Below are 24702 nucleotides of genomic sequence, written 5' to 3'. Positions count from 1 at the left end.
ATCTTGCAGCCTTATCTTTTAAGATGCAGTCATATAGAGGATGTAACAGCAGTTGTACAGAAAATAAATGTTCAGATCTTAACTCACATGAGTAAAATAGTCAGCAAGAACTTCTATAAAGATCAGTTTTCAGTTACTAGTCTGGGGCTGGATGCGTGGGGGGATACTTATTATTCAGATTGCTGCATTGTTTTCAACTTTCATAAATTCATCCAGCATTAAAGAAACATGGGGTTTGCTTTTATTCAGTCAAAGCTCCTAAACTTTCCATTCACACCAAGAAACATGTAAGAATTCACAAGGCTTTATTCATCTTGTCAAAAGCCTGAAGAGGGGAGATTTTATTCTAAGGGAAAAAAGAACAGATAATTGTGAAAAATATAGCTTGGGTAACTCCCTGCTCAATTCAAGGAACATGGGGTAACTAAGCATGCTGCTTTCCTTTAAAATAAGTGCCAGACAGATGTATTGTTTAGGAATTCAATGCACGGATGCTGAAATAAAATCTATCCATTTTGAAGTGAAAGAAAAAGGGCAGCAATTTCACATGACCCAAGAAAGATTTTGTTGCTTTTCCAAACCGTTAGCATACACCTTGTTAAAACTTTTGTATGTATTAAGAAATCTAATTTATCATTTTGAAGTTAAAAAAAAAAAAAAACTCAAAACATTTGAGTCTAAAAATATCATCAATATCATACTACTCAAACACAACCGAGCACTGTTACTTTTCAGTGTAATTCTTTTCTGTTAACACGCTCTATGAAAACATTTTGATTTTTTTTGGCAAAAGCTGCAATTTCTTTTCAAAGAGAATAATTGGTTGGGTAGTTAGTGAATGCAGTGGGAATCTGTAGAAGTGGTTTTCAATTTGTAGGGAAACCCAGTTCTCTGCCAGTTCAGTCACTGCATATCAGTTGCTATTGCAGAACAGTTCAATTACAAATATTGCATCACACAGTTCAGTGTGATGTAAAAATGCTTTTTAAAATAACTACAGATGCACATCAGGCTGTTTTCTGAAAATAAATAAAACGATCTGTAGATTTTAAGTAGGACTTGAGCACAAGTAAAAAAAAATATTAGAAAATACCTATGCTCAAAAATGTCTCCCTTGGCTAATGTTCATTGCCACTAGAAAACCACAAACCAAAAGTCAACCTGTTTACTTTTAGTTCACGTTTGATGTGGCTGATTATGCTGAAACACAAACCATTCCTGGGATTAAAGGTAGCTAGTGCATCCCATTAGCTCTCCTGTTGAGTTGGACGTGCCACGCGATCCGTCAGCCTCTGTCCTGGGCTGTCCTCGTCAGACTGAGAACGTGGAAGTTACACACGTCACCTGGGCTCCTTACAGATAATTAAGATAAAATATGAAAATTTAACCAGTGAAGTCCTAATGACATGAAATGGAACCTGCAAACTGAATTACAGCAGTTAATAATAGAACAGCTATGGGTATTTCTTCTCTTTGATGGGGAGAGAGCCATTAAATATGGTTCAGTTTATGTATTTGTCATTGGCTTTTCTCTAAAGTAACATCCAGAGTATTGCATTGCAGAAAGCCCCACGCAGCTCTGGTTGCTCAGTACTTTTGGAAAATGGAAAAAATACATCCCTTGTCACGTGAGGGGTTGGTAGTTGCTATCCGACTGCCACAGTTGCACCCCGATGCACTTGGCTGCTCAGCGTGCTACAGCCGGTGTTAGTCCTGGTACAGCTCAACAGTTGTGAAATCTTGGGTCCCTGCAAAATTATTTACCAGGCTGGACAAGTCTATAAAGGGGTGAAACCTGGGAGCCAGACCTGCTGGTAAGCTGTTAGCAAATGTGGTCCCGAGGAACCAGCAGCTGGTTACTGGTGGAGGTTTTTATCTTCTGTACTGGGAGGCTGAAAATCAAACGTGAAAATGTTGCATTCCTGTGCACAGGAAAGCACAAGTAGGTTCTATATGTCCGTTTTGAGCAAGGATCCCTTGTTCACTAGCACAAGACAGCTCTGAATTAAATATTTATGAAAGAGATGGACTCTCTGCCTGGAATCAGAAGGGACTGCGTTTAGTGGCCCTGGAGGTGTCTCCACTGATATATATTCCTGGGCATTTTTCCATGTTGAGATTTAACACTGAGCAAGGAGAGCAGAGTGACACATCCCAAGTTATGACTAAATCCTCTGAGGACACTTTTTCTTGTAGTTTAGGATTGCAGACAATTACAGGTACAAAGTATATCAGCGAGGATGTGTCCTGGTGTGCTGTGTGTTTTTTTTTTCCTCCTTCCTTCAAAAAACACAAGCAGCTTTAGTGAACAGACACTTCATACATCCCCAGGCGTGCAGTACAATCGTAACCTATCTGACAAAATGCTGCTTTTCAGTGAGTGCTGCAAAACTTTCTTGGGATCACGTGAGGGAACTGGTAACAAAATGGGCATCAAATAATCACCAGTTCGAGCTTCCAGATTTCTATCTACCCATTGATTTTGACCTTTTCATAGGCCTGCATGTTGTAGTAAACGGACCGCGCACATACCCAAGGTGATGTTGCTCAGCAGCACCAGAGTTAACCATGGCTAAAACCACGTTAGGGGTGCAGGCAGCTTTTGGGTACGCGTGTCCCCTCACATCAGCCAGGCTTTGTGGCAGCCCTGAGCCCCCCTGCCCGTGCTGAGCCCCCCTGCAGACAAAGGCCCCGGCCGCCACGGCTGCGTGCGCCCAGGCAGGCTATGGGGAGTGTTGCACAACCCCGTATAATTTAACCACATGCTGAATAAATACACTTTTGAGAACTCTTTTGAAGAGATGTTGCCTAATTAATCCTGCAGGGGGTATAATATGTATATTTTTGAAATCCAGTTTTAGCATCATGCAATTAGCTTTTATGGCCTAAGGATTCTGATTTAAGACATTCTTTCATTACCAATGGTAATCTGTTTTAATTAGAAATGCAAATGTATTTTAGATCTGAATGTATCTGAGCAGTACAATGTAAAAAGATGATTCACAGCTAATGCCATTGAAGTGCCTCAAGTCTGGTATTCATTACACCTTCTGTAGTTTGAACCCTGAGGATCAACACGATACTCAAACACGTCTCTCAGCTGAAGTATGTGGAGGCTGAATAGATTTCTTTAGGAAATAGAATAAGTATTAATCAACAGGGATCCTTATGAGGGCAGCAGAAGGAAATTCATAGCTTCAGGCAAAAAGGAGGCAAACACTTGGAGTGTTTCAGGAGTGATTTCAAGTCGGTGAGAGCAGAGCACAGCTCCTGCCGCGGTGCAGGTGCCGAGCAGACAGTAGCATCTTCCTTGGCTCCGTGTAAGGGAGCATCCCAGAGCTTTCTCAGGCCTGAGCATCTTGGGCTGACTAGGGAGGGCTGTAGCTGCTGAGAGAAGTGCTGCTGTAAAGTCTGATCTGGCAGGGTGTCTGAGAAAAGCCATGAGCAAGGCAGGCTCCAAACACCTAAAGATTATTGCTTGCTGAATATTTGCTGCAGCCTCTTGTCCCAGAGATAACAACTACTGAGGGAGCAGTGATGCGGCATTGTACGCTGCAGTAAATGATTACCCATACTCAACAAAGTCTTTCCAGACTCAAAGAGCCTCTGCTGCTAGACAAGTCTGCCCTTGCTGTTGTTTTCAAATAAAAAATTCTTTTTCCTAGCTGTTTTGAAAGATGTGGCTAAGAGAAGTAACTGCTCAGCAGCAGTGATGTAACTGTCAAGAGGAGGTTTATAATGATAATATCTCTTATTAAACATGTTGCTTGGCATTTTTGCAGATACTTGCAGTTAGCCACCAGTGCAGTGGGGAGCTAAGCAAGTGAGGTTTATGTAGTGCACCTCTCCATGTCTCTGCTAAACTGGACTTTGATTATCTTACTATGAGGAACTTGCTGGTAAGAAGCAATGGTGTAGGCACTGCAAAAGCCACGGGGGGCTCTGTGTGGCCCTCAAGAAACTAAAATCACCCAGTTCCTCAGGACTAGCTTTGTCAGGAAGGCTGGAAGCTGGGTCAAGGCACTTGCCTAAGCTGAGAGCTTAGCAGGGTGCTGCAGAGAGCTCTCCTGTTCCCGAGCAGCAGATGCTCTCCAAGACTTCGAGTTCTCATCCCATCTTTCTTGCTGACGCTGATAGAGTGTAGTAGTGATTTCATCACCTGCTCTATGACAAGTGTGTTGACTGGTGCCACAGGGAAGGCTCCTTACAGAACTGCTCCCTGCCCTGGAGAGCTGTCAAATGCCAACCGAGACACAGATCACGTGAGGCTGTTATATGGGGCGGCAAGTGATGTTCTGCATTTCCTGCTTGAGCTGAGTGAGCCAAAGCTTCCCACAAGTCTGATAGTCATGAGTGTGCAGTTAAAAGTCTCTGAGCTGCTTAGCCATTTCCCTGTGCCGTGTTCAAAGAACCAAGCATCGCAAACACCAGCAGTTCTTATCTGTGTGTTTTATTTCCCAACCGCTGTTTGCATTTACTTCATCCATTACTTCTTTTAACTCATCACAACCAGTACCTTTGCTGTGAGCTTGTATTTTCCGCTAGTATTTCTGGAGGAGAAGGATGTGGAGGAAGCTGCTTTGGGCACCAGCCCTGGAGGCTCAGGCTGCTGTGTGTCTGTTGTCCAGCACCCCAACCTCGTTGTTCTTGGTGGTTTCGTGGTGTCCGCCCTCGCCTGCACCACTTACAACTTATTCTTATTCCGTTCTTTTCTTTTCAGGGGCTGTCAGAGCCTGAATAATTTAAGAGTGAACAAATGAGAGACGTTCATGGAGGACTCAGTTCTTACCTAGGCACAATTTGACAAGCATGTAGATTGCCTTGGGTTTCCACTGCACCTACCACAACTTTACTAAGAGAAAAGCCCCCTTTCCTAGACATCTGTGTCACTCTTGCTTAGTAAAGTTATTCAAGATCAGCGCCTTTGGAATTGGTTGGTAAATGGACAAAGACTTTCTCTTTGCCCGGAGCTCCTGACAGCCTCCAAGTACCAAAGAGAACTCCACACCACTAGAAAGCAAGAGACAGCTGCTGAATGTTGGAAGCTACTGCATTTGGCAAAAGAAGCTGACGCTAAGATGCACACAGTTATGTTTGTTTGTTCTGCTTGTTTTCTGTGCTTTCTGAGCCCTGTGTGTGCCTGGAAAGTTTAATGACCAATGCCTTCTTTATCAACATGCAGTTTTTCTTCCTACCCCAAAAAGCTTTGGGTTCTGTTCTTGCTTTCCCCCTCCCCCAACCCCACAACTCCAATTTATTTTGTCACTGATCCTCCTCTGTTGTTTCCATTACGAATTGCTTGGGAACATACGATTTCCTTTGAGGTAGGGAGATACAAATAGGACATTCAAATGTTCTCCTCTCTCCCCAGAAATCCAGCAGTGATCCACCTTGTCATACAGGCTGCTGGCTTCCATTGCTGACCTTAGCAATGATGTCATTTGACTGAGAAATTACTTTGTTAAATGTGGAAAAGTTCTTACAGTAGCTCAATTTGAAAGCCGCTGAATGAAGCTGACCCCTGACACTTCGCAAAAGAATAAGGCTTGTGTTGTATTAACAGCTGCTTGGAAACCATGTGTAATAAATTTTGTTTTTGTGCCCACCACTAGGATAAAAGATGGCATTCGCCGACTCTGGTACCCTTAATACTCTCAGCAGAGTGACACTGCTTAGATCAAAGTTAAAAAGTCTGCTTCTATGTGGGTGTCTAAGCATTTCACAGTTCCTTATGCTACAAGTAACAGTGTACTTGCAAAGGCCAGCAAATGCTGCTCTTCTTGTTCAGCTTCAATCACGACATTTTTCCCCTTATCATCCCGCATAGGTTTCTATAAAGGTTCAGGGTTAAAACTTACTTTTTTAAAAGAACATGCATAAGTCTCCTGTCAAAATATATCAAGGAGGTTTTTGCTTTGTGTTTGGAGTTCTGTTCTTTTCGCTGCTAGTGACACTTACTCTGGAAACTTCAGGGTTTGGGATTACATTATTTTTGTCACAGAAAGAGGACAGTGTAAATACAAAATGTAAAGTAGAAGAACTTAGAGAAGTGCTTCAACAAGTTGTTTGACTAAATTGAAATAAATGTTGATTTGTTCAAAAAAAAAAAAAAAAAAAAAAAAAGCATGCCCTTTCTGGATCTTGTTAGTCTTGACTTTTTATTTCCTTTCTTTGCTAAAGCAAGATGCGTGCCTCTAGCCTTCAGAAATCCGCTCCCCAGCTGTGAGGCGTTACCAGCAGACTGTGCCTACATGCCTTCCCTGCAGACGTGGTCCACTTGCTCTGGCTGGGCTGGTTCAGGATGTGCGCTGGGAGCAAACCCCAGGCAAGAGCATGGGTGAATGAAATCAAGTGCATAGACAAACTGTGTTTGCCCTCAAACTCTGCTGCATGGAGCAGTTGCTCTTTTTCTGAGCTTTTCCACACCCTTTCATTCAGTAAAAACATACTCTAGAAGGGAGTTGCTGTGTCTGGGGAGATAAGTGAGGTGCCACTGAAGGCCAACTGTTGGCCAAGGTAGGCCAACAATGTACCTATCTCACGGTGTTGTGGGGTAGGAGTTGGATTAATGTACCTATCTCATGGTATTGTGGGATAGGACCAAGATTAATGTACCTATCTCATGGTGTTGTGGGGTAGGAGCTGGCTGGGAGCATCGCCCCAGCAGATTAGTGGATTCACTCTGTGGGTATTGTCCTCTTATTACTCGTGTCCTAAACTCACAGCAGTTTATCTGAGAGGTTGTATGGGACTCTGAAGAAAGATGATTTTGTCAGGACTGCTGCTAGTGGGGCAGAATCCTCTCACTGGACATGACTCGGACACCCATCATGGTTTTAAGCAGTTACACAGAAACACGTTTCTGACTGGGACATCTGAAGAGAGGACCACAGATACGTCAGCTACCATTGAAGTGCTTGGCGCTACCAGGTTGAGTTGCACGCTATCCTGAGAGCCTCTTCAGAGCCCCAAGGATGTGCTCTGCCATCACACACAGCAGCCCCTCAGTTAAATGCTTGTCTGTAGGAAACGAGATCCTGTCCTGTAGCCATCTGAGGACTCCTTTTCTTCTTCTCCCCGCACCTTCCCTAAAGTCGCCTCTGGCAATAGCTTTAGGCCTGTATGAAACAGCAGATGTGCTGGTGATGACTGCTGTGGCTGTTCCTCTTACCAGGCACTCTTGGACAGTAACGAAGTCATGTTTTCATGCAGCAGGCTCACTGTGCCTCACCCTTGTGCTCTTCCTCTCCCTGGAGGCCAGGCTCACTCATTCAGCACGCTCTCTGGATTTCAGTAACTTTTTTTGCAAGGTCTCTTGAGACCGTGAGCCTCTGTGCTGTTTCTCCAGGCTCTTGGTTTTATCTCACCCTTTGAAACTTTCCCAGAACTGCAGTGACTTTTCTCTGACCTCCAAGAACCGGCGCTCTCGAGCCCTGACACTCTGACTGGCACAACCGAGACCTGGAGACTACTTTGGGATGTCAGCTTTCCCAGAGCATGCTGGATGAAAGCCTCATCTGAGCAACACCAGCTAAAAATAAAAGCTATTCAACTGGAGCTAATGGCGGGTTGCCATGAGTTATTGCTCATTAAAGCGAATTGTCAGATGCTTAACTTCAGCTAATCATTTCCTGCTGCGAGATCGGCCTGGTATGGAACATCCTCAAATGTGGGAAGGGGATTCACAATAACTAAATTTAACTAAGGGTGTAATTTCCTTGGACTCCCTCTGTCGTTAATGGAAAGAGAGAGGGTGCTACAGGGGCGAGCCCCTCTCTGCATCCCCCTTGGGCAGAAGTGAGCACAGCTCCTCGACTGCGAGGACCTGGGGTGGGCCGCTCCCTGCCACAAAAATCAACAAACCCAAGTGCAGCTGCTTTGCCACCCCAGCTAGGCGAGTGAGTGCTTGTTGTCCTCCGCTTTGTTTCCTACCTGAAAATAACAAACAGAAGTTGACTATTAAAAGCTACAGATCAGTGGTTCTTTCCCCAAAACTGTAAGTCAGACGCAATCGCCCCAGGAGCGTCCTTCCTTCATTACAGCATAACTATGGGGATCTCTGCAGAATATCCTCTTTCTCCAACAGCTCTTCTTGCCCAGTTCCAAGAAATATCAGCTCTTCAATAAAGAAACAGTTGCATTCTGAATGTTGTGTGATTTATTTATTTTTTAGTCACATTTTTTCTATTTAATTTTGTACTTTAGTCTTGTTTGCATGGTTGGCAGTGAACCCAACAGACAAATTTTGAGTTTTTACGTTACAGTGATTGGAAGTTTTGTCAAGTACTTCTGCTTTTAGCAACATAAGTTTCTTTCTCTGTTGGATTAGAAAAAAATGCATAAAATATTTAACTCCATACCACTCTGAGTTTGGACAGAAGCAATTTCGTCCATGTGAATGGAATTGTGACAATCCTGCCAGACTGATTTGTGCCCTTTTGACACTGCTTCCAAACCGAAGCTTCAAGTGATACTCCAAGACACAAACAGAAAATTCCATTGAAACTTCCCGAGGCTGCCCATTTCCAGGAGATTGTGAAGTTCGGGAGAACATTGGAGCTCGGAGCAGAATTTGCATCTAAATTTCAATAGCAGTGTTTGAGGGTGTCCTTACCCTCATGTGTGAAGTGGGTCCTATGTTGTGTCCTCGCAGTTCTCCCTTGCTGGCATCTCCACACACAGCTGGACGCGACCGAGGCTGGGTGCGGGTGGGGAACTGGGGAGGACTCCAGACAAGTTTTGCAATTCCGTTGCGAAAGTTTAGCGTACTTCTAATCTAAAGGGCTTTTCAAGCCAGTTGTCCTTTATCTTCGTCCGACACGGGCACTCAAAAGTTCCTCATGTCCATTTGCATTCTTTGCTGGGACCTTGTGCAGAGGCAGTGCCTGAGGAGGCAGTTTATCTGTTGACATTAAAACACGTCAGGTTCATTATGTACATGTGTTATGAAGTAGTGTTTTCACTTGAAGAATAGCTGTAAAGTGGCTTTGAATTATCCAGATGTCGCTACCTCCCAAACTTTTGCAAATCCATGCCAGGTTTTACATGCAGAATAGGCTCTAACACTAAAACTGGGATCTGTACTGTCATCTGCCTAAGCCACAAAGTTTTGTAACCCTGACTCGTGCCAATAAAAATGTTTCTCTGAGTGTGTTTTAAACATTTAATACAAAAGCACAGAAGAGACCAAGGAACCAGTGTTTGTAGCTCCTTCTGCCATCTTTGAGCTCGCCGAGTAGAGCGTTGTCCCTGAAGTGCTGGAGCAGACAGGAGGTGGCTCCCACCACACGGCTTCCCCTGGGAGCACATAAAGCCTCAAGGGGCCCAAAGTTGTGAACTGGAGCCCACAGTATGCGTGGTGAAGGAAATACGCTTGGAAAGGGCAGGAGAGGCAGTGTTTTGATGGTTTGGATGATCCTTGTTTGTTTAGTGGGAAAGACTTTGTTTGTGCATAGGATGAGTCTGGATGACTCCTGCTTTCCAAGATTTTCTGCTACAGAGATTCCTGTCCTTCAGGAAATAATAGCTAGAGGACAGACTGAGTTACTCTTTCACCCACATCTGATTCAATTCTGTCTTTGTCAAAAATGTTATTTTACAGCAATCACTAAATATGGAAAATGGGCTCTGCTGAGCAGAGCAGAGTTAATTTATGTGCTCATCGGTCAGATTTTCGTTATTGGCTTTCATTCATGAGTGGAATTATTTCTGTGAAAAAAAGATGTTGATTTAAATGCACATGCTAATAGGATTACAGAGTTCCCATTCTGGCTCATTTTTTCTAACTTCTGTGGAAAAATCCTTTTCTCTTAGGCTGTTTTTCTGGGGTGAGAAATGGAGCCATCCATAAATCTACTGGTGCCATGTAATGATTCACCTCTTCTCACCTCGAGCAAGAGTGTGTCCTGCCATAGGCACATCTTCATAGTTCTAGTCTGTATTAACTTCTGGTTATCAAGGCATATTTCCCTCCCACTGTATATGGTCTGTGGTTAGTGTAGATCAAAAAGACAAGCCTTAAGTTTTCTTCGGAATCGCTGTGAGAAGCCTTTCCCATTCCCCATTAAAGACTTGGGTTCCTGCAGATGAATCCTCTGCTGAGTGAGCCTGGTCAGACCTCCTCTCCCCTGCATGCTCTGGGGAACGGTGAGGTAAAAATAAAACGTCTTGTAGTTAAGTTCCAGCAGCAATTCCTACTGGCTCAAGTGGGAACACAGCCGTGCCTCTAAAATGTGTCCATGAGGTTTTTGTTTTTCCTTTCACCCAAGGTTGCACAGAACTGGAACCATTTTCCCAGTAAAAGAGCTGTGCTTTTCTAGACGTCTGTTCATTTCAGCAGCAACAGCAAAGATTTCATGATTCCAGCAGTGCAAAAGCTCTGAAAGTTAAAGCTCTCTGGTCTGGCTGTGTATCTGCCACAGTTGTATTGCCAGAAGTTTCTCGGAGGTTTTCTTAGGCGTGTTTTGGAAACTGTCATTTCTTCTGTCTGAATGAATGGGTTGGCCAGGAAATCCATCTAGCCACACTAGTCTGCTGACCTCCCTGCACCCACTCCACTTCGCCAGATACCTTTTTTTAGATTTCTGTGTCCCAGGATGGCGGTGGCAGGATAACCACGCGCTGCAGCTCGCAGCCATCCCCACAGTTCCTGCAGACCCCTCTGGTGCTGCTGCTCGGTGGCTGCTGGTGGGCAGCAGCTCCCTGAACTGCCACGCAACAGGCCTCTGGCTCTTCTTGAGCAAAATCTGTCTCCAGATGGCTCTAACGATACAGTTTGCAGAGCACATACGTGCTGGTGCATTGGAAGAACAGGGTAACATGTTCCACTTGATCCACTCGGCGTCTGGATCTCAACCTCCTACCACGTGTTTGATAAATGTGTTTGTAGCTGTATGTGCCGTGGAAGCGGTGCAGCTCACACCAGCAGGGCTTCGGAGTTTATCCCAAAAGTCTTTCATAGCAGATTTTGTGCATAGCATGTCTATGTCTGTTGTTTTGGGAGCTCTGCTCTTTTTTGAGCTCCACTCCTGCCTCCATGGCCGTGTCAGGGGTGACCTGTGTTGTGTGTAAAGCAAATCATTTTCCGCAGGGATGGCAAACAGCAAGTGCGGCTTGTTTTGGTACAAAACATGGTTATATTTGTGGTTCCTTGAAAAGAAAAAAAAATGGTTATCAATATTGTGTGTGGACTCATTTACTTTTCAGACAGTTCATATCTGGAGATGGTGAGAAATAAGACAATGAGGTGAATGAGGTGAGAGTGCTTTGTACAACCGTTGGGTACTGAATAGAGCGAATTCACCCAATGCTGGAGGCTCTCATGGTGGCTGCAGAGCAGGGAGATTTACACCATCCTTTCCAGCCCCTTTCCCTGCCTTTGTTCCAAGGCTGCACTTCCAGCCTCAAGCTGCTGCGTGGCCAAGCCAGGCCCAGGGCTCTCTCCCAGGTGCCTTACAGTGGTCAGTTGAGGCACTCCAGCAGATAAGGAGAAAGAAGGAGAATTCATATCTGCTAGGGCTACGTACGGCATGGCACAACTGAGATTCAGTAACCTCTGGCTGTTCCCAGGGGCATGGAAAACACACCATTGCTGGTAAATAGCCTTTTGCATCACTAAAGCTGTGTCCTTGAGCAGGAAAGTCCATAGCCTCCTTCAAGTGGGATTGTTGTGCTGTGTAACACTCCCCACTATTCAAAGCTTTCCCTCTGGAAGTCTTTGGGTTAGCTTTCATCTCAGCTTGATGTCCTGGAGGCTTGATGTTCAGCCTGGAGAGCTTTCATGGCCGTAGGTTAAATTTCAGACAAAAACCCTGCAAGTGGGTATGGTGGTCGGCGGGCTGGCTCTGGGACTTGGCGTATTTCTGCCTAAGTGCTGCCTTTTCCTGGGTGGCAGGGGACAAAGACCGACTATTGCTTCCTGGGGACCACCTTGATTGGATTGCGGTGGTGTGGGAGAAGCTGTGTGTCTGTCCATGCCCAGGCAGTGGCTGTGCTGTCTGCTCATAAAACCAGGGGTGTTCCCTGGTGGGAAGGGAGGTCCCTGCGTCTTCCATTCCAGGCTTTGGGGCTCCTGGGTTTGGTCCTGCCTCGAGCCCACCAGCCTGAGGAAGGATTCCACAGCTCAATAACAGGTCCTTGGGGTGTAGCTGTTGTCCCGTGCTCCATTTTGCCTTCTATCAGCTCCTCTCCAGCACTAAGAGGTAAATTGGCAAGGTGCCTTCATCTTGAGGCAGGAGTTTGGGCTATGCTACTTCCAAGCTATAGTAAAAGCCTCTCTGTATGTTAATCAACCAAGATGTAGGAGATGGCTTATCCTCATTTTAAGTCCAACTATCCCCTAATCCCAGTCCCCTGCAAAGTCTGTGATATGCCTGCTTTCCCCAAATCTCACCCCCACTAAGTGGCAGCCTGCAGTGAGTGAATTCTTCCAGCAATTTTCCCCCCTGTGACTGCAGCCCAGCTCCCTTTGCACCAGGACCTCCCTGGTGGGGGGGGGGGGGGGGGGGCTGGAAGGGAGAAGGTCCTTGCACCCTGGAAGCTGCCTAAGTGCTCAGAATCACCTCGTCCTGAAACTCTGAATTGTGCTGACGCAAGGTGTGCTGATAAACTGCCAGAGCATCACGTGGAGCCTGCCGGGGCAGGCTATCTAAAGCCCGTTGAATGGAAGATAAGCTGGTCATGGACAAATATTATCTTGTGCTCGTTGATTTAACACGACTTCACGTTCACGGAACATCAGCAGGAGCTGGCTGAAACCAGGCTTTTTTGAGATAAGACTCCTACTTTGCCCCGATGGAGGAATGCCTGAAATTGGCAGATCAGCTGCAGGCAGACCCAAGCAGCTCCACCTGGGACCTGCCCTCCTCCCAGCCACCCTCGCCCCCCACTCCTCCTGTTGTCAGAAGACAGACAAGTTAGATTTTCTGCTCTCTGGGAAATGAACTTTGACTTCTTCTAGCTGCTCACAATTATTTCCATATGTTCTAAAAACCTGACTTTTGATCCCAGGTACGTAACAAATTACTGGTGTAACTTCTGACTGAGGCCATCTCTGGTCGTGAAGCCTTGTAACTCCCCTGGGCTGCAGGTTAAAGGCTGACAGACGGTGTGGGCTGCGATCTCTGCTGGGTCTGCAGCTGGCTGCGAGCGGCAGCTCTGCCCACCAGGGCAGGAGCCCTGTGTGCAGGTGGCAGAAACTGGCTCCTAAACCAGTAGAGGGGACTGGGAGAGCAGCTCTCCCTCAGCACATGCATTACCCAATATCTGGCACGGTATTCATTGTTGAGCTGCGAATATCTGCATGCAGCAGGCCGTGTTTGTGTGTTGTAACTTATGTTTTTGTTTTCTGCTGGGGTGGGTAGGAGATTCAGAGATAAACATCTGAAAATGTGTAATAACGTCAGATGACTGCTTTCTGATGTACAGTGTGAGACGAGCCTTCCAAGAATGTGACAGAATTTCTGAATTCTGTAAAAAAAATATTTTCTTCTTAAATTGTGTGAGGTAAAGCACCTCAGTCCCTGATCCCTTCTGGGGAGGGAGTTGCCTTTGCCATAGTTTCAGAAAGGTGAGAGCAGGGCACTTGTTCCTAAAGGGCAATTGAGAAATGTTCCAGCAACTTGTTTGCTTTGTTTTTAAAGACTTACTGGTATTGGCACATCTTTGCTCTGTTGCTTGGGCAGGGTAAGGGAGCTTGTGCCCATTTCTAAGGTGCAAGTCTGAACATGTGTATTGATAATTGCAGTTGGATGCGGTTCAGCAGAATTTCCTGCTAGGATATAAAGGAAATCGTTTTAATTTTAAACCTGTAACTCCTTCTTGGGTGTTTCCTTTGGTTTGAACAATTTGTCATCTCTTGTAATTGTTCATTCCAATTTCTTAGTTCTAGGAAAGCTGTGAAGTCTTCTGACAAATTGCTTTCAGGGACAAAGGAGATAATTTTAAGGTGTTTCAAATAACATTGAAAAGTTAATATGTAGTCAAACTAGCAGTAATGTTACTGAGGTCTGGCAACGGCTCAGAAACGTTTATGGCATCAGAACCTGACAAAGTGTTGGTGCCTGTCAGGTCTCTTGTAGTAATCTGGTTTTTGTGCTTGATTTCTTCCTGGCAATTCACAATGAAATCTGTGAGAAGAAACTGAGAAATTCAGCACTTAACGTGAAATTCAGGCTTTCATCAAAAACTGGGTAACTTTGCTGCCTGTGATCTTTCTTAAGGACAGACAGTGCGGTAGGAGATGGGCGAAGTTTGTAAGATAGTGGAAAATGTCCTCTGCATGGCATATTCCTCTCTGGTGTGCAAGAAATACTACACAATGCTCATAGGTCACAACGTTTTCCATTGAGGCGTTTTGTATTTTGATGTTTAGAAATGTCAAGCACTTGATGTACACTAGGAAATAGGGCAGGGGCTGGTGTAATCTCCCACATGCACTGTTCTCTTGCAGAGGCATATTCAGTTTCTTCCAATGACAACGGGGGCAAGTCCGATTCGGTGGCCAACCTACAGCCTCAGCCGTCCCTCAACTCCATCCAGAGCTCTCCCGGCCCCAAGCGCTCGACCAACACGTTGAAGAAATGGCTGACCAGTCCTGTGCGCCGGCTGAACAGCGGCAAGGCTGAGAGCAACATCAAGAAGCAAAAGAAGGTGCGAGACGGCAGGAAGAGCTTTGACCTCGGCTCACCAAAGACCGGAGATGAAACCACTCCGCAAGGAGACAGCGCCGATGAGGTGTGTGCTGGGGTTTGTTTCAGGGAAGCCTGATGTTCCTGATAGGCTGGGGTGTGTGATTCGCACTTGAGCAAATGCAGCTCCCTGAGGGTCTAGAGGGAGCAGCGAATCATATGAAAAACTAAATTGATTAAAGCTGTCTTGCAAGAAGTATTGTCATCTAAAGAGCAGTGGAATGTGTAGGGAACAGCTTTTCAGAGTCTGCATACATTGTCATCCTTTAACTAGATTTTTTAATAGCCTACTGGGAGTCTGCCAAGGATAGAAATGAAGCCATTTCTGAGCAGCTGCTATTGCTTTTTGCTGAGGTTCATATCACCTTCATCGTGCCATGGCAGGGTAATTCCTTTTTGAAAGAGAACGCTCAGAGAAATAGCCATGTCTCTGTTAAATCAGCTGCAAGTTTGTAGCTGCAGTTTCTCTGCAGGCATGTTCTTTGCTAGAATGGCTCTTTCCTGACAAAGTGAATAAGGAATTATGAGTGGAAAATGGAGAAGATACTAACAGAACACAAATAGAGCAATGCATTTTGAAAACTGTACATTGAGCTATTTTCATTTAATTTAGAAAATACTTTTCCGTCAGCACACAGACATCTGTAGCTGCCTTGGTGCCACAGTACTTGTGTTCCTGTAACTCTTAGAATTTAATAGGATTAACAGGCCAAACCTTACATCTTTATCACTTCTCTTCTATGATGCTTAGTATTACCTGCAACTCTCTCCACCCATTGCCATAGCGAGACGCTGTTAGTATCACTAACAGACTCAAAGCCTGGTGGCAGGGCTCAGATATCTGAAAAGATAAAAAGAAACCCCTCCATTCCTCTAATTATATTTCACTTTCCTTCAGAAGAGCAAGAAGGGTTGGGGAGAAGATGAGCCAGACGAAGAGTCACATACACCTCTTCCTCCTCCCATGAAGATTTTTGACAATGATCCGACCCAAGATGAGATGGTAAGACCTCCTCTACTGTACCAATTTGGTCTTTAAGTGCTTTTCTCACAGAGACAGGTGGTTACACTAGGCACCTACGTGTGAATCATAACCTAATACCTCTCACCAAATGGATTTGCAAACAGTGCCTGATAAGCAGTTTAGCCTTGGGATTGCATTTCATGCCAGGTGTGGTGTGCTTGGGCTGTGTGTGGTCAGAAACTCCACTCAGGTTGATGACGTGTGTTCTCCACACGGGTGTCAAAAGTACTGTTGGTGTCTGGCAGTAGCAGCAGAAATGGTATTTGGTGGCAGCCTGGGCCTGAGGACTGGGATAGATGCTGGAGTCTGCTTGAATCCCAAAACACCACCTTTACCAAGAGCTGGATAACTTGTGCTCTCCACCAGGCTTTCCATGTGGTTGGGCTCCAGGAACTTTGTCAGTCTGTGTCCCACCATTCACCCTTTATTCTGAAGTGCCTTAAAACTTGCAGGTGGAAAAACCTCCTCATTCCTTGCATTTGGTATTTCTGCTCGTTGTTCTCTGCTGTTAGCTAGGGTTTGCTGAATGTTAAATTGGGAGTTTGTCGTGGTAGATGGTGCAGTTTTTTGCAGCGTCCTTCAATTACTGTTTTGGACTTGGGGCGAGAATCTGTGAATTTGGCTATGAAAGTAGTTCGCTTTCTCAGTTAGTGTGGGCCCTGTCTGCATGTGTCCTCCCCCACCCTTTCCTGGTGCTGGCATCTGCCTTGCAGAAATCCATCCTCCTGTCTGTCTGTTTCCTGCTTTCCTGCTGGCATCTGTTTTTAGCACTGCCACTTTTGTATCTTTATCCTCTGATTGTAATTACCACGTGCAAAGAAGCAAGGATAGGGGAAATTAATAAAATGTAAAAAAAAAAAAAAAGCCTAGAATGTTCCTGGGAAAGGTTCAGGCAGCAGTTTGGGAAAAGAGCAAAAGGAAAAGCAGCAAATGTTTCTTGGATGCGAAGTGATGGAGGAAAGGATTCGGGGCTTGCTGCTAATCTGCCAGGAAGCGCTGTGACATTGCGGTGGCAGCAGGGCCAGGAGGAAGCAGCTGGAGCCCCGGACTGGTGCTCTCTGAGCACCGCGTGTGCTGCTGGCTGCCTGCAAGGGGCAGGGGCGAAAGGTCAGTGAAGCAGAGCTCTGGTGGATCCGTGCCCAGCACAAGAGCTGTTGCTCCTGGCTTGTTCTCTGGGTCATTTATCTAAATAGTTTGGGGTTAGTTTGTTTGTTTGTTTAAAGAGAAAGAAAAACAAAGCTGCTCTAGCTCTGGTCACTTCTCCCTTTATGTCACGAGGATACAACACTTCAGCCCACAAACATGGGTCTTGAATTGCCTGGCACAAAAACACTAAGCCAGCAATGTCTGAGCCATTCTGGAGCCAAAAGCTCTTTAACTGTGTTAATTTGGCCGTGGCTCCTTGCTCATGACTGCTGACTGTGACTGCTTACAGGTACAGCCTTATGTTGGAAGAACATCAGCGTGGGGAAGCAGCGGTGGTAGGAGGTGACACACCCTGCCCTAGCAGTAACAGTGCCTCACCACTCCTGGCGGTGCTAATAACCACAAATCACCAGATATCTTCATATCAGAAATTCATACTGGGAAGCTGAAATACCATTTTTTGGTTTACTTCACACAGACTGGGCTCTTTGGTCAATCACCGAAGAGTTGTATTTTACCCTGAAAGACTTGTAGGCAGCAAATGTTTCTGTGCTCCCTTTAAAGTCCTGCACTTATTTACTTTTTAGAGATATTGATCAATTTTGGTTAAAAGAAGTGAGAGCAACAGCTGTTCAGTGCCTCCAAAATTTGGATTCGTCCCACTAGGAGGGTTATGTTTGACAGTTATCGTCCCTGTATTTGTCCGGTATCTCTTAGAGTCCCTGTTTTCAGTCTTTTTCATCCTAGACATGCCTGTCGCATTGCAGGTGAATCTGTCTGCCTGAACTTTTACATTTGTATGAGATTCCTGCATTACCAGCCTAATTCCTCAGTTACCAGCCTGATTACCTGCAATTTTTGTTGTTGTTGTAATTAGAACTGTTGATTAGATGTATTATTTGAGTGAAAGAGGAGACTAAAAGTGGCAGGCTGTTCATGCTCCTGCTTTGTCTTTCTCTTTTCCTTTTTTTTTCCTGGGGCTGTGTCACTCACCATGAGCAGCATCTCCAAAGGGCTGCTGAAAGAGATGGCCAGCTGCCTAATTCCTGCCATCACCTTTCCACGTCTCATTCCCCAGCACTATTTAATCTCAGATGCGTGTTTGTTGGCGCCTGCCTGATGACTTTGCTGAAATAGGTACTCTCCAGAAGACCTATATCAAGTAGCTGAGATGAATAAGCTTTTTAATAATTCTACTGCAGAATTTTTTAAAAATTAGCTATGTTTAGTCTGTGTCAGTCTACTGAAAGCTGGTTATCAAAGGGTTTGGTCAGTATTTCGTTCAGAAGAAATGTACATACAGGTGAGCTAATAAATATTAATTCCCATAGGTATCATCTGAGCTTTGGTTTCCAAACTGAGATTTCTTAGGACAAAGACCAAGGGGTGCCCACGTAGAGCAAAAAACTTCAGCTAGAGCTGAGCATTTCACAGAGAGGACAGCCTTCACACTGCTGTGGGGATGTTCGGGCAGCACAGTGATGAGGTCTTAGCATTTCTGGAGATTTGTAACAATCTTCAAATTTTCAGTTGAGACTGAAAATATTTTAACTAATGCCAGCAGGGAAAAGTGAGCATCTCCAAAGAGTGTTTTTGCCCCTCCTATGCCAGGTACCTAGGATAGATGATATACATAAGGGAATTTTCTCTCCACTGATTGCAGAGAGGGGAGAGAAAAGATACAAATTTTAGATGGCTGAAGTTGCATGAATGTGTGGTATCATCTGAGTTCATTTGGAGTTGCGATTGATCTTTGGGGAAGGAAGGAGGAAGGATTTCTTAGCCCCTGCCTCCCTCCCCTATTGCCTGTAACTCCACATGTACCTTCACTTATTGCATCTATTAAATATGCATGTATGGGGGAGGGGGTAATTTCTTACATCTGCAGCAAGAAGATCAATTTTCTGGAGTCTGTAAAACCATAGATGTCCTTGGAAGGAGGAACCGGCAGACATTAAGAATATTTTAGCACGGTTGCAAATGAACTTCAGTTTTTTGATGCTGCTCCCTGTTTCCCAGCCTTGGAACTGCTGCAGAGGAATGTGCAGCCAGACTTTGATGGCAATTCTGTGCTTGTCTGATACAGCAACACTCACTCACTTTGCTGTGCATGTGTTTCTCTAACCCTCCTGCTCCCCTTCTACGTTTATTCTTCTCCTGTCTCAGAAGCTGCTTCACTGACCACTGGTTTCCTGTTCCTTTCTCATCCTCCTAATTTGCTTTTCCTTTGCAACCTGGTGTCTTGCAGTCCTCTTCTTTGCTAGCTGCTCGACAGAGCTCCTCCGATGTCCCGACTGCTGCGGATCTTGTCAGTGCAATAGAAAAGTTGGTCAAAAGTAAGCTGGTAAGTTTAGTGCTGTGAAAACTGTGTATACAACAGGCCTAAGGAAGGGATTTAAAGTCTACTTCTGTTTCTGGTCTCCTTGCTTTCCACCTTCATCTGCTATGCTTCTATTAACCCCGTGTGCTCTGCTTCTCAGTAGAGTATCGAGTATTTTTGCTCCACGTGTGAGACGAAGCCCATAGGCTCTGCACTGCAGAGTCAAAAGGCAGTTTTGGAGAGGGCTTTGCAGGGTATGAGCTACTGTACTGTCCTCTTCCTGGGGACTGTTCTTTCACGTATTTCACACCCTGCAATGATTTAAAAAACAAACAAAATTGTTCTGAGGCATAGGAGTTTTGATACCCAACACAAGAATTTGTTTGGTATTCTGGCTTCTCTGAAAAAAACCCTCTGAAGAGTAAAACTGCTTGAAGTGTCACAGCTGTGCTTTAATTTTCACAAAGATTCATACATTGCTTTTAATCTGTCTTGTCAACTCTACCTGACAGGGACTGGAATAAGCAATACAAATGCACTGGGTTAAATTTATTTGAAAATTTCAATATCATGCACTCGTGCGCTGTCATACATGACATGTGTGGTTCCATGTCTGTTGGACAAGGAGTAAATCGTGTTTCATATATTGGCTTCTTTCAAGTTTTGCCCCCCAAAGTACAAAATGTTAATGTAAAAGATAAACCTTTTTTCTACATGTCCCAGGACCCCTAACATTAGGAAGACACTTGCTTTGAGGAAGCTTTACTAATTAACAGACAAGGATTGAAGCAGAGTTACAATGAGCCTACAGAGTTTTGTTTCCTTACATGTGTGAAAACAACACACACACACAGTCGTTGAACTAATGTAACTGTGCAAGCAGCTCTGTCTAGTGAATCATATCAGAAAGTTTTGGCATTTTCTCAGTTTGAGTTATTGTTACAAAGAGGTCTGTGTTAATAGGGTGCTCGATTGGAGTAAGTGGAGAAGGATCTCTTTGGGACATGGGAAACTGAGAAGGATATTCGCAGAAAATTTACTCAAAATAGTTTTATTCCATTGAGGGACTAAAAAAATTTGAGTATTTCATTAACCCAGTTACATGTATTTTCAGAGGATATTTTATTTTCTCTCCCCAGCGTGCACACTGTTAGGTCAACTGCAATTACTTTCCAGGGATTTGGGGGAAAGTTTAATTATTGTGGAATGTTGCTCTGTATCCATCCATTTGTTTCAGCCTGTGTTCTGCTTTGCTACTAGGAATTCTTGCTCAGTCTTTGGCAGAGAAACACTGTCCACGTGTAGCCTAACCTTGGGTCTGATTGTGACACTAGGATGCTTTCAGGTTGTTTTGAAAGAATTTGGAAGAGTTTGCTCATCCTGGGGCTACTGGAATGTTTTTTTCACCTTCTGGCAAAAGGACGTTTTCTCTGTTTTTAATCCTTTTTGGAGGAGGGGGCTTTTATCAATTTAAAAATAGTTTGGTTTTGTCTCAGTAACGCCTGGGGGAAAGCTGAATATTCCTCTTGGTTTTAGACTGTACTGGTGATTGCAGAATTGACTTAAAACAGAAGGTAACACTGTTGCTGGAGTTGAAGGGTAACGTTTTCTCTGTTGTTCTTTGGGGTTTTCATAGACCCTTGAAGGAGGATCTTACCAAGGAACCTTAAAAGATGCCACTGGCTGCTTAAATGAAGGAATGACGCCTTCAACTCCCCCAAGAAACCTTGAAGAGGAACAAAAAGCCAAAGCAATGAGAGGCAGGATGTAAGTTGTCTCGCTGTTTCTGATTTCTGAAATACGCACCCAGGGAGGGCACGTAGCTGCTCTGAAAGAATACTTTGTATCATTGATTGAGCACAGAACTGGGAGTAAAACTGTGTCCTGTTGCATTTGTTTCTTCTTAACCTGCAAAAATACTTTTAAAAAGTGCTTTCACACCCAGGAAGTTCATCTTCACTCTTAAAAATGTGCAGCTTTTACCCCAGATAGCATGTATCTATTACTGTAGAAGCCTCTGGGCAGTTACACGCAGTTACTGAGGTGTTTGCTTTGGAAATTACTGTGCCAGAGGTGAAATCAGCTTGCAAAGGAGAATGTATTGTTGACCTTGTTAGCTACTTTCGAGGAAAAGTGAAGAGATTTTTTTTAATTTTTTTTTAATGAGATAATGATTTTCCACCCTAGCAAAGGCAGGGGCAGAATTCAGAAGCATTTGTGGTGGGAAAATGTCACTGAAGAGAAAGTTCAATTTGGGAAACCCTCGTGTTTGTGGTAATGGGAGAGGAAGCAGGAACAAAGTGTTGCAGGTCCATGAAAGCCATCGTTACCTCCTGCAGTTTGTTGTACGAAGCTGGAGAAGCACTACAGCGAGGGATGGGATGGGCTGCCAGCAGCAGGCAGGGGCACAGCACTCCTGGGCGTGCTTCTGAGTGGAAGAAGTTTTCTGCTAAACAGCTGTCAGCCTTTCTGCAGGAAACCTCTCTGCCCATGCCTGTCTCCTAAAAGCTCCTTGATATTTCAGTTTTGGGGGTTTTCTGGTAGTAGTTCATTCATTAGATAACTTCAGGTTAGTGCAGAGACCTTGCGGGTGTAAGCCCCTGTACAGTAAGGCTTTCTAACTTACGACGCTTCTGGCAGGCAGACTGGCAGCATGTTACACGTAATTAGCTGCTGCCTCCGTCCAGATTTCCGAAACGCCAGGATGTTTAGGAGCACCTGCTAGTGGCTTTCAGCACAAGACATCTGTCTCCTCTCCAGCTCCCTGGTGTCTGTGCTCTGTGGCTGTGTGTAATTCCATAGCCATATTAGGCAGCCAGGCTCCAAACTCGAGCTGTGACCCCCATTTCCCACAAAACAGCAATTGAATCCCTGCACAGGCATGGGCGGTCATTTCCTCTGTCTCAGGCAACCTGTGCCTGTCAGCAGTTAGCCTTGGCACTGGGAAACCCCTGTTCTATCAGACCTGACTTCTGTACCCGTGTGAGCAGCCAGGCAGCAGTCTTACTGAGCAGTGTCAGTATAGACTGAGCGTGGAGTTACTGAGATACCCTTAGGGTCCTGTGTCAGATAGGCTTCAGGGAACTAGCAGAGGACGAAGGCTGATTTTTTTTGCCTTTTACGGAGAGGGGAGCTGGGGAACCCTAGTGCCAAGTTTAACTTAAGTAATGGTGATAGAGACCCTGGTTCCTAAAACAGGTACAAATTGGCAGGCTCAGTCTGCCGCTTCATTTTCAGAGCAGGCTTTGGTCATCTGTACCCTCACAGCAGGTGAAACCAGGGAGCTGGGGGCGCGGGTGGTGGCAGAAGTTCCCCAGCCTCTGGGCACCCTCTGCTTCCACCAGGAGCAGTGCAGACAGAGGGGATATGAGCCCATTTGGATGAGATGCAGCTAGCCTATCCCAAGGGCACCAGGTCAGCCAGCAAGAGGGCACCTCATGGGATGCACTCAGCCAGGCCGCACACGGCTGCTGTGTGAGGGAGCAGCCTTCTGCCCCGCTCGTGTTTACTACCCAGGCACTCACTCAGCTTGGCAGGGCACTGCCAAGAGAACAGGCATCTGGCACCACTGCTGCCAGCCCAGGCCTTTGCCAAGGGGGCTGGATTTCACTCCCAAATGAATGTGGAGCTGTCTGACCTCTCCCTGCCTCGTGTCCGAGCATCTCCTCCCTGCATCCAAGCAGCTCCTCAGCTCCGTCCAAGCAAGGGACACCTCGGGAGCACAGCCATTGTATTGGAGCCAAAAGCCAGCTTGTGTTTTTTCTCCCCTGGATGTTCTCAAGCAGGCTTTTATCTTAGCACTGTTTGCCCTCAGACCTATCACTTCAAGTGGGTCAGTCTGCTGATTGACATGAACGGAGCGATATTAGACATGAAAGTGCTCCTCTATCTTGTTAGCCTTGTTACCGACGGAGCGAGCTGGAGCACAGATGGAGTTTATTTGTCATGTGCCAAATCTGTGTATTGGCGTAATTGAGAGTAAAACTGTCTGCAGCAAGCTGTAACTTCTTGAAATTGTCCTCGAAAGAACATTATGTGATTAGTCAGTTTGACATACAAAGGAGGGTTGGTTTTTTTGTTTGTTTTTGTTTTTGTTTTTTTTTTTTAGCTCAGTGTTGTTTGCATGCATCAAGCCTTCATTAGCTGACTCTCCTCCCCGGGTTTATTAGTTCTGAGATAAGTGGAAATCACTGGACACCCCCACAAGGATTACCTAGGCTGAGAGATTAAGCTCTGCATTAAGGCAGGAAGGGGAATTTGTTTTCCAATGTTTGAAACTTCCAAATTACATCTTAACTGGGGCAAGAAACCCTCTCCTATGTGCTGCAAAATGGGTTGGGAAATGTCCCCATTGCTATTAGGAGGGCTGCATGGGAGGGACAGAGGACAGCAGGGCAGGGAGAGGTGGTTCAAAGCAGAGGCACCTGGTTATGCTGCTGCTCTAGCACTGCCCTGGGACCTGGTGCAAAAGAAGAAAGGAGAAAAAGAAGGAAGAAGGAGAGACAAATTAAGAGCACTGAAACTACTCTGGCCTGAAATGTGAAGTTTTTCTCTTTTTCATCCCACTGAGCTATAAGCAAGGAGTGAGTCAGGTTGTTTCCTGGGATGTTTTTTTGTTTGTTTGTTTGTTTTTGTTTTTTCCAGGAGGTAATACGTGGTAAGAGGACCAAACAGTAACATCAAGAAACATGGTCAAATGCGTGTGTTCTGTTTTAATTTAGGTTTGTCTTAAATGAGCTGGTGCAGACCGAAAAAGACTACGTCAAAGACTTGGGAACTGTTGTGGAGGTGAGCTGAAGCAAGCCCTGATATGCAAAATGTTTTCTCACTAACAAACACCATGCTGCAAAGTGGCAACGACAAAAAATACAGCATGAGAAACAAAATGGTTTATTTCGCACACTGCTTCCATGGTCCCCTCCTCATGTTGACAGAAACAAGAAGAAATGTCTTCGGAAACTATTTCTGTTTCCATCTAACAAATGTTGTATTTTAGGTTTCAACTCCAGCATGCAAAGGTTTTTCTTGGCTACCCTGCTTCTAACAAACTCTGCTGTATTGCAGCCTTGAGGGCAGTGGGAGAGAATAATTTATGCCCCTTCCATTTATTTCATTCCATTCTTGCTGTCAAGCAGTGATACCACTTCAAATCAATACTGAACAGTGGTAGAACATACTTTCCTTGAGTTTGCACCAGGGCTACAGTGCTGTGTTTGAGTACCTTCCCAAAGTCTGGCTTTGGATCTGTGCTGAGTTGCGTGTGTGGCCAATGGATTCATGGTTTTGGGAAAAAAATAAAAATAATAATAATAAAAAAAACCTTGAGATAACATAGAGGGAGTTTTTTATGTTTTTTTTTTTTTTTCTCTTATTTTTTTCAAAAGCAGTCATGGTTTTGTAAGTTTCAACTTGTAAAGACCTGGCTGATCCCTAGGGATCACCTGTCAGAGACAACTCACACGCACGGTCCTGTTTGATTCCCAGCAAGGACTGAGAACTCGATTGAAGTGGGCTTTCAGAAATGC

At 45.0% G+C, this 24702-nt stretch overlaps 1 protein-coding gene across 15 annotated transcripts in view; it reads left to right on the top strand.

The window, feature by feature from the left end:
- KALRN (kalirin RhoGEF kinase) overlaps window positions 1-24702 on the top strand; it is a 497542-nt gene that overhangs the window by 428390 nt on the left and 44450 nt on the right. For 9 of the 15 annotated variants that reach the window (XM_035331506.1, XM_035331495.1, XM_035331496.1 and 6 more), the window contains 5 exons: window positions 14450-14733; window positions 15586-15690; window positions 19106-19201; window positions 20814-20944; window positions 23899-23965. In XM_035331506.1, the coding sequence (XP_035187397.1) occupies window positions 14450-14733; window positions 15586-15690; window positions 19106-19201; window positions 20814-20944; window positions 23899-23965 (683 nt within the window). Of the gene's footprint in view, window positions 1-4720; window positions 6124-14449; window positions 14734-15585; window positions 15691-19105; window positions 19202-20813; window positions 20945-23898; window positions 23966-24702 lie in introns of those variants that run through there. The other 6 variants (XM_035331504.1, XM_035331509.1, XM_035331502.1 and 3 more) reach the window with 4 other exon arrangements.

Source organism: Oxyura jamaicensis, chromosome 7 (genome assembly GCF_011077185.1).
Source record: "Oxyura jamaicensis isolate SHBP4307 breed ruddy duck chromosome 7, BPBGC_Ojam_1.0, whole genome shotgun sequence".
NCBI classification, from domain to species: Eukaryota; Metazoa; Chordata; class Aves; order Anseriformes; family Anatidae; genus Oxyura; species Oxyura jamaicensis.
The sequence above is the reverse complement of the archived record's forward strand: the minus strand, read 5'-3'. Positions and strand labels throughout refer to the sequence as shown.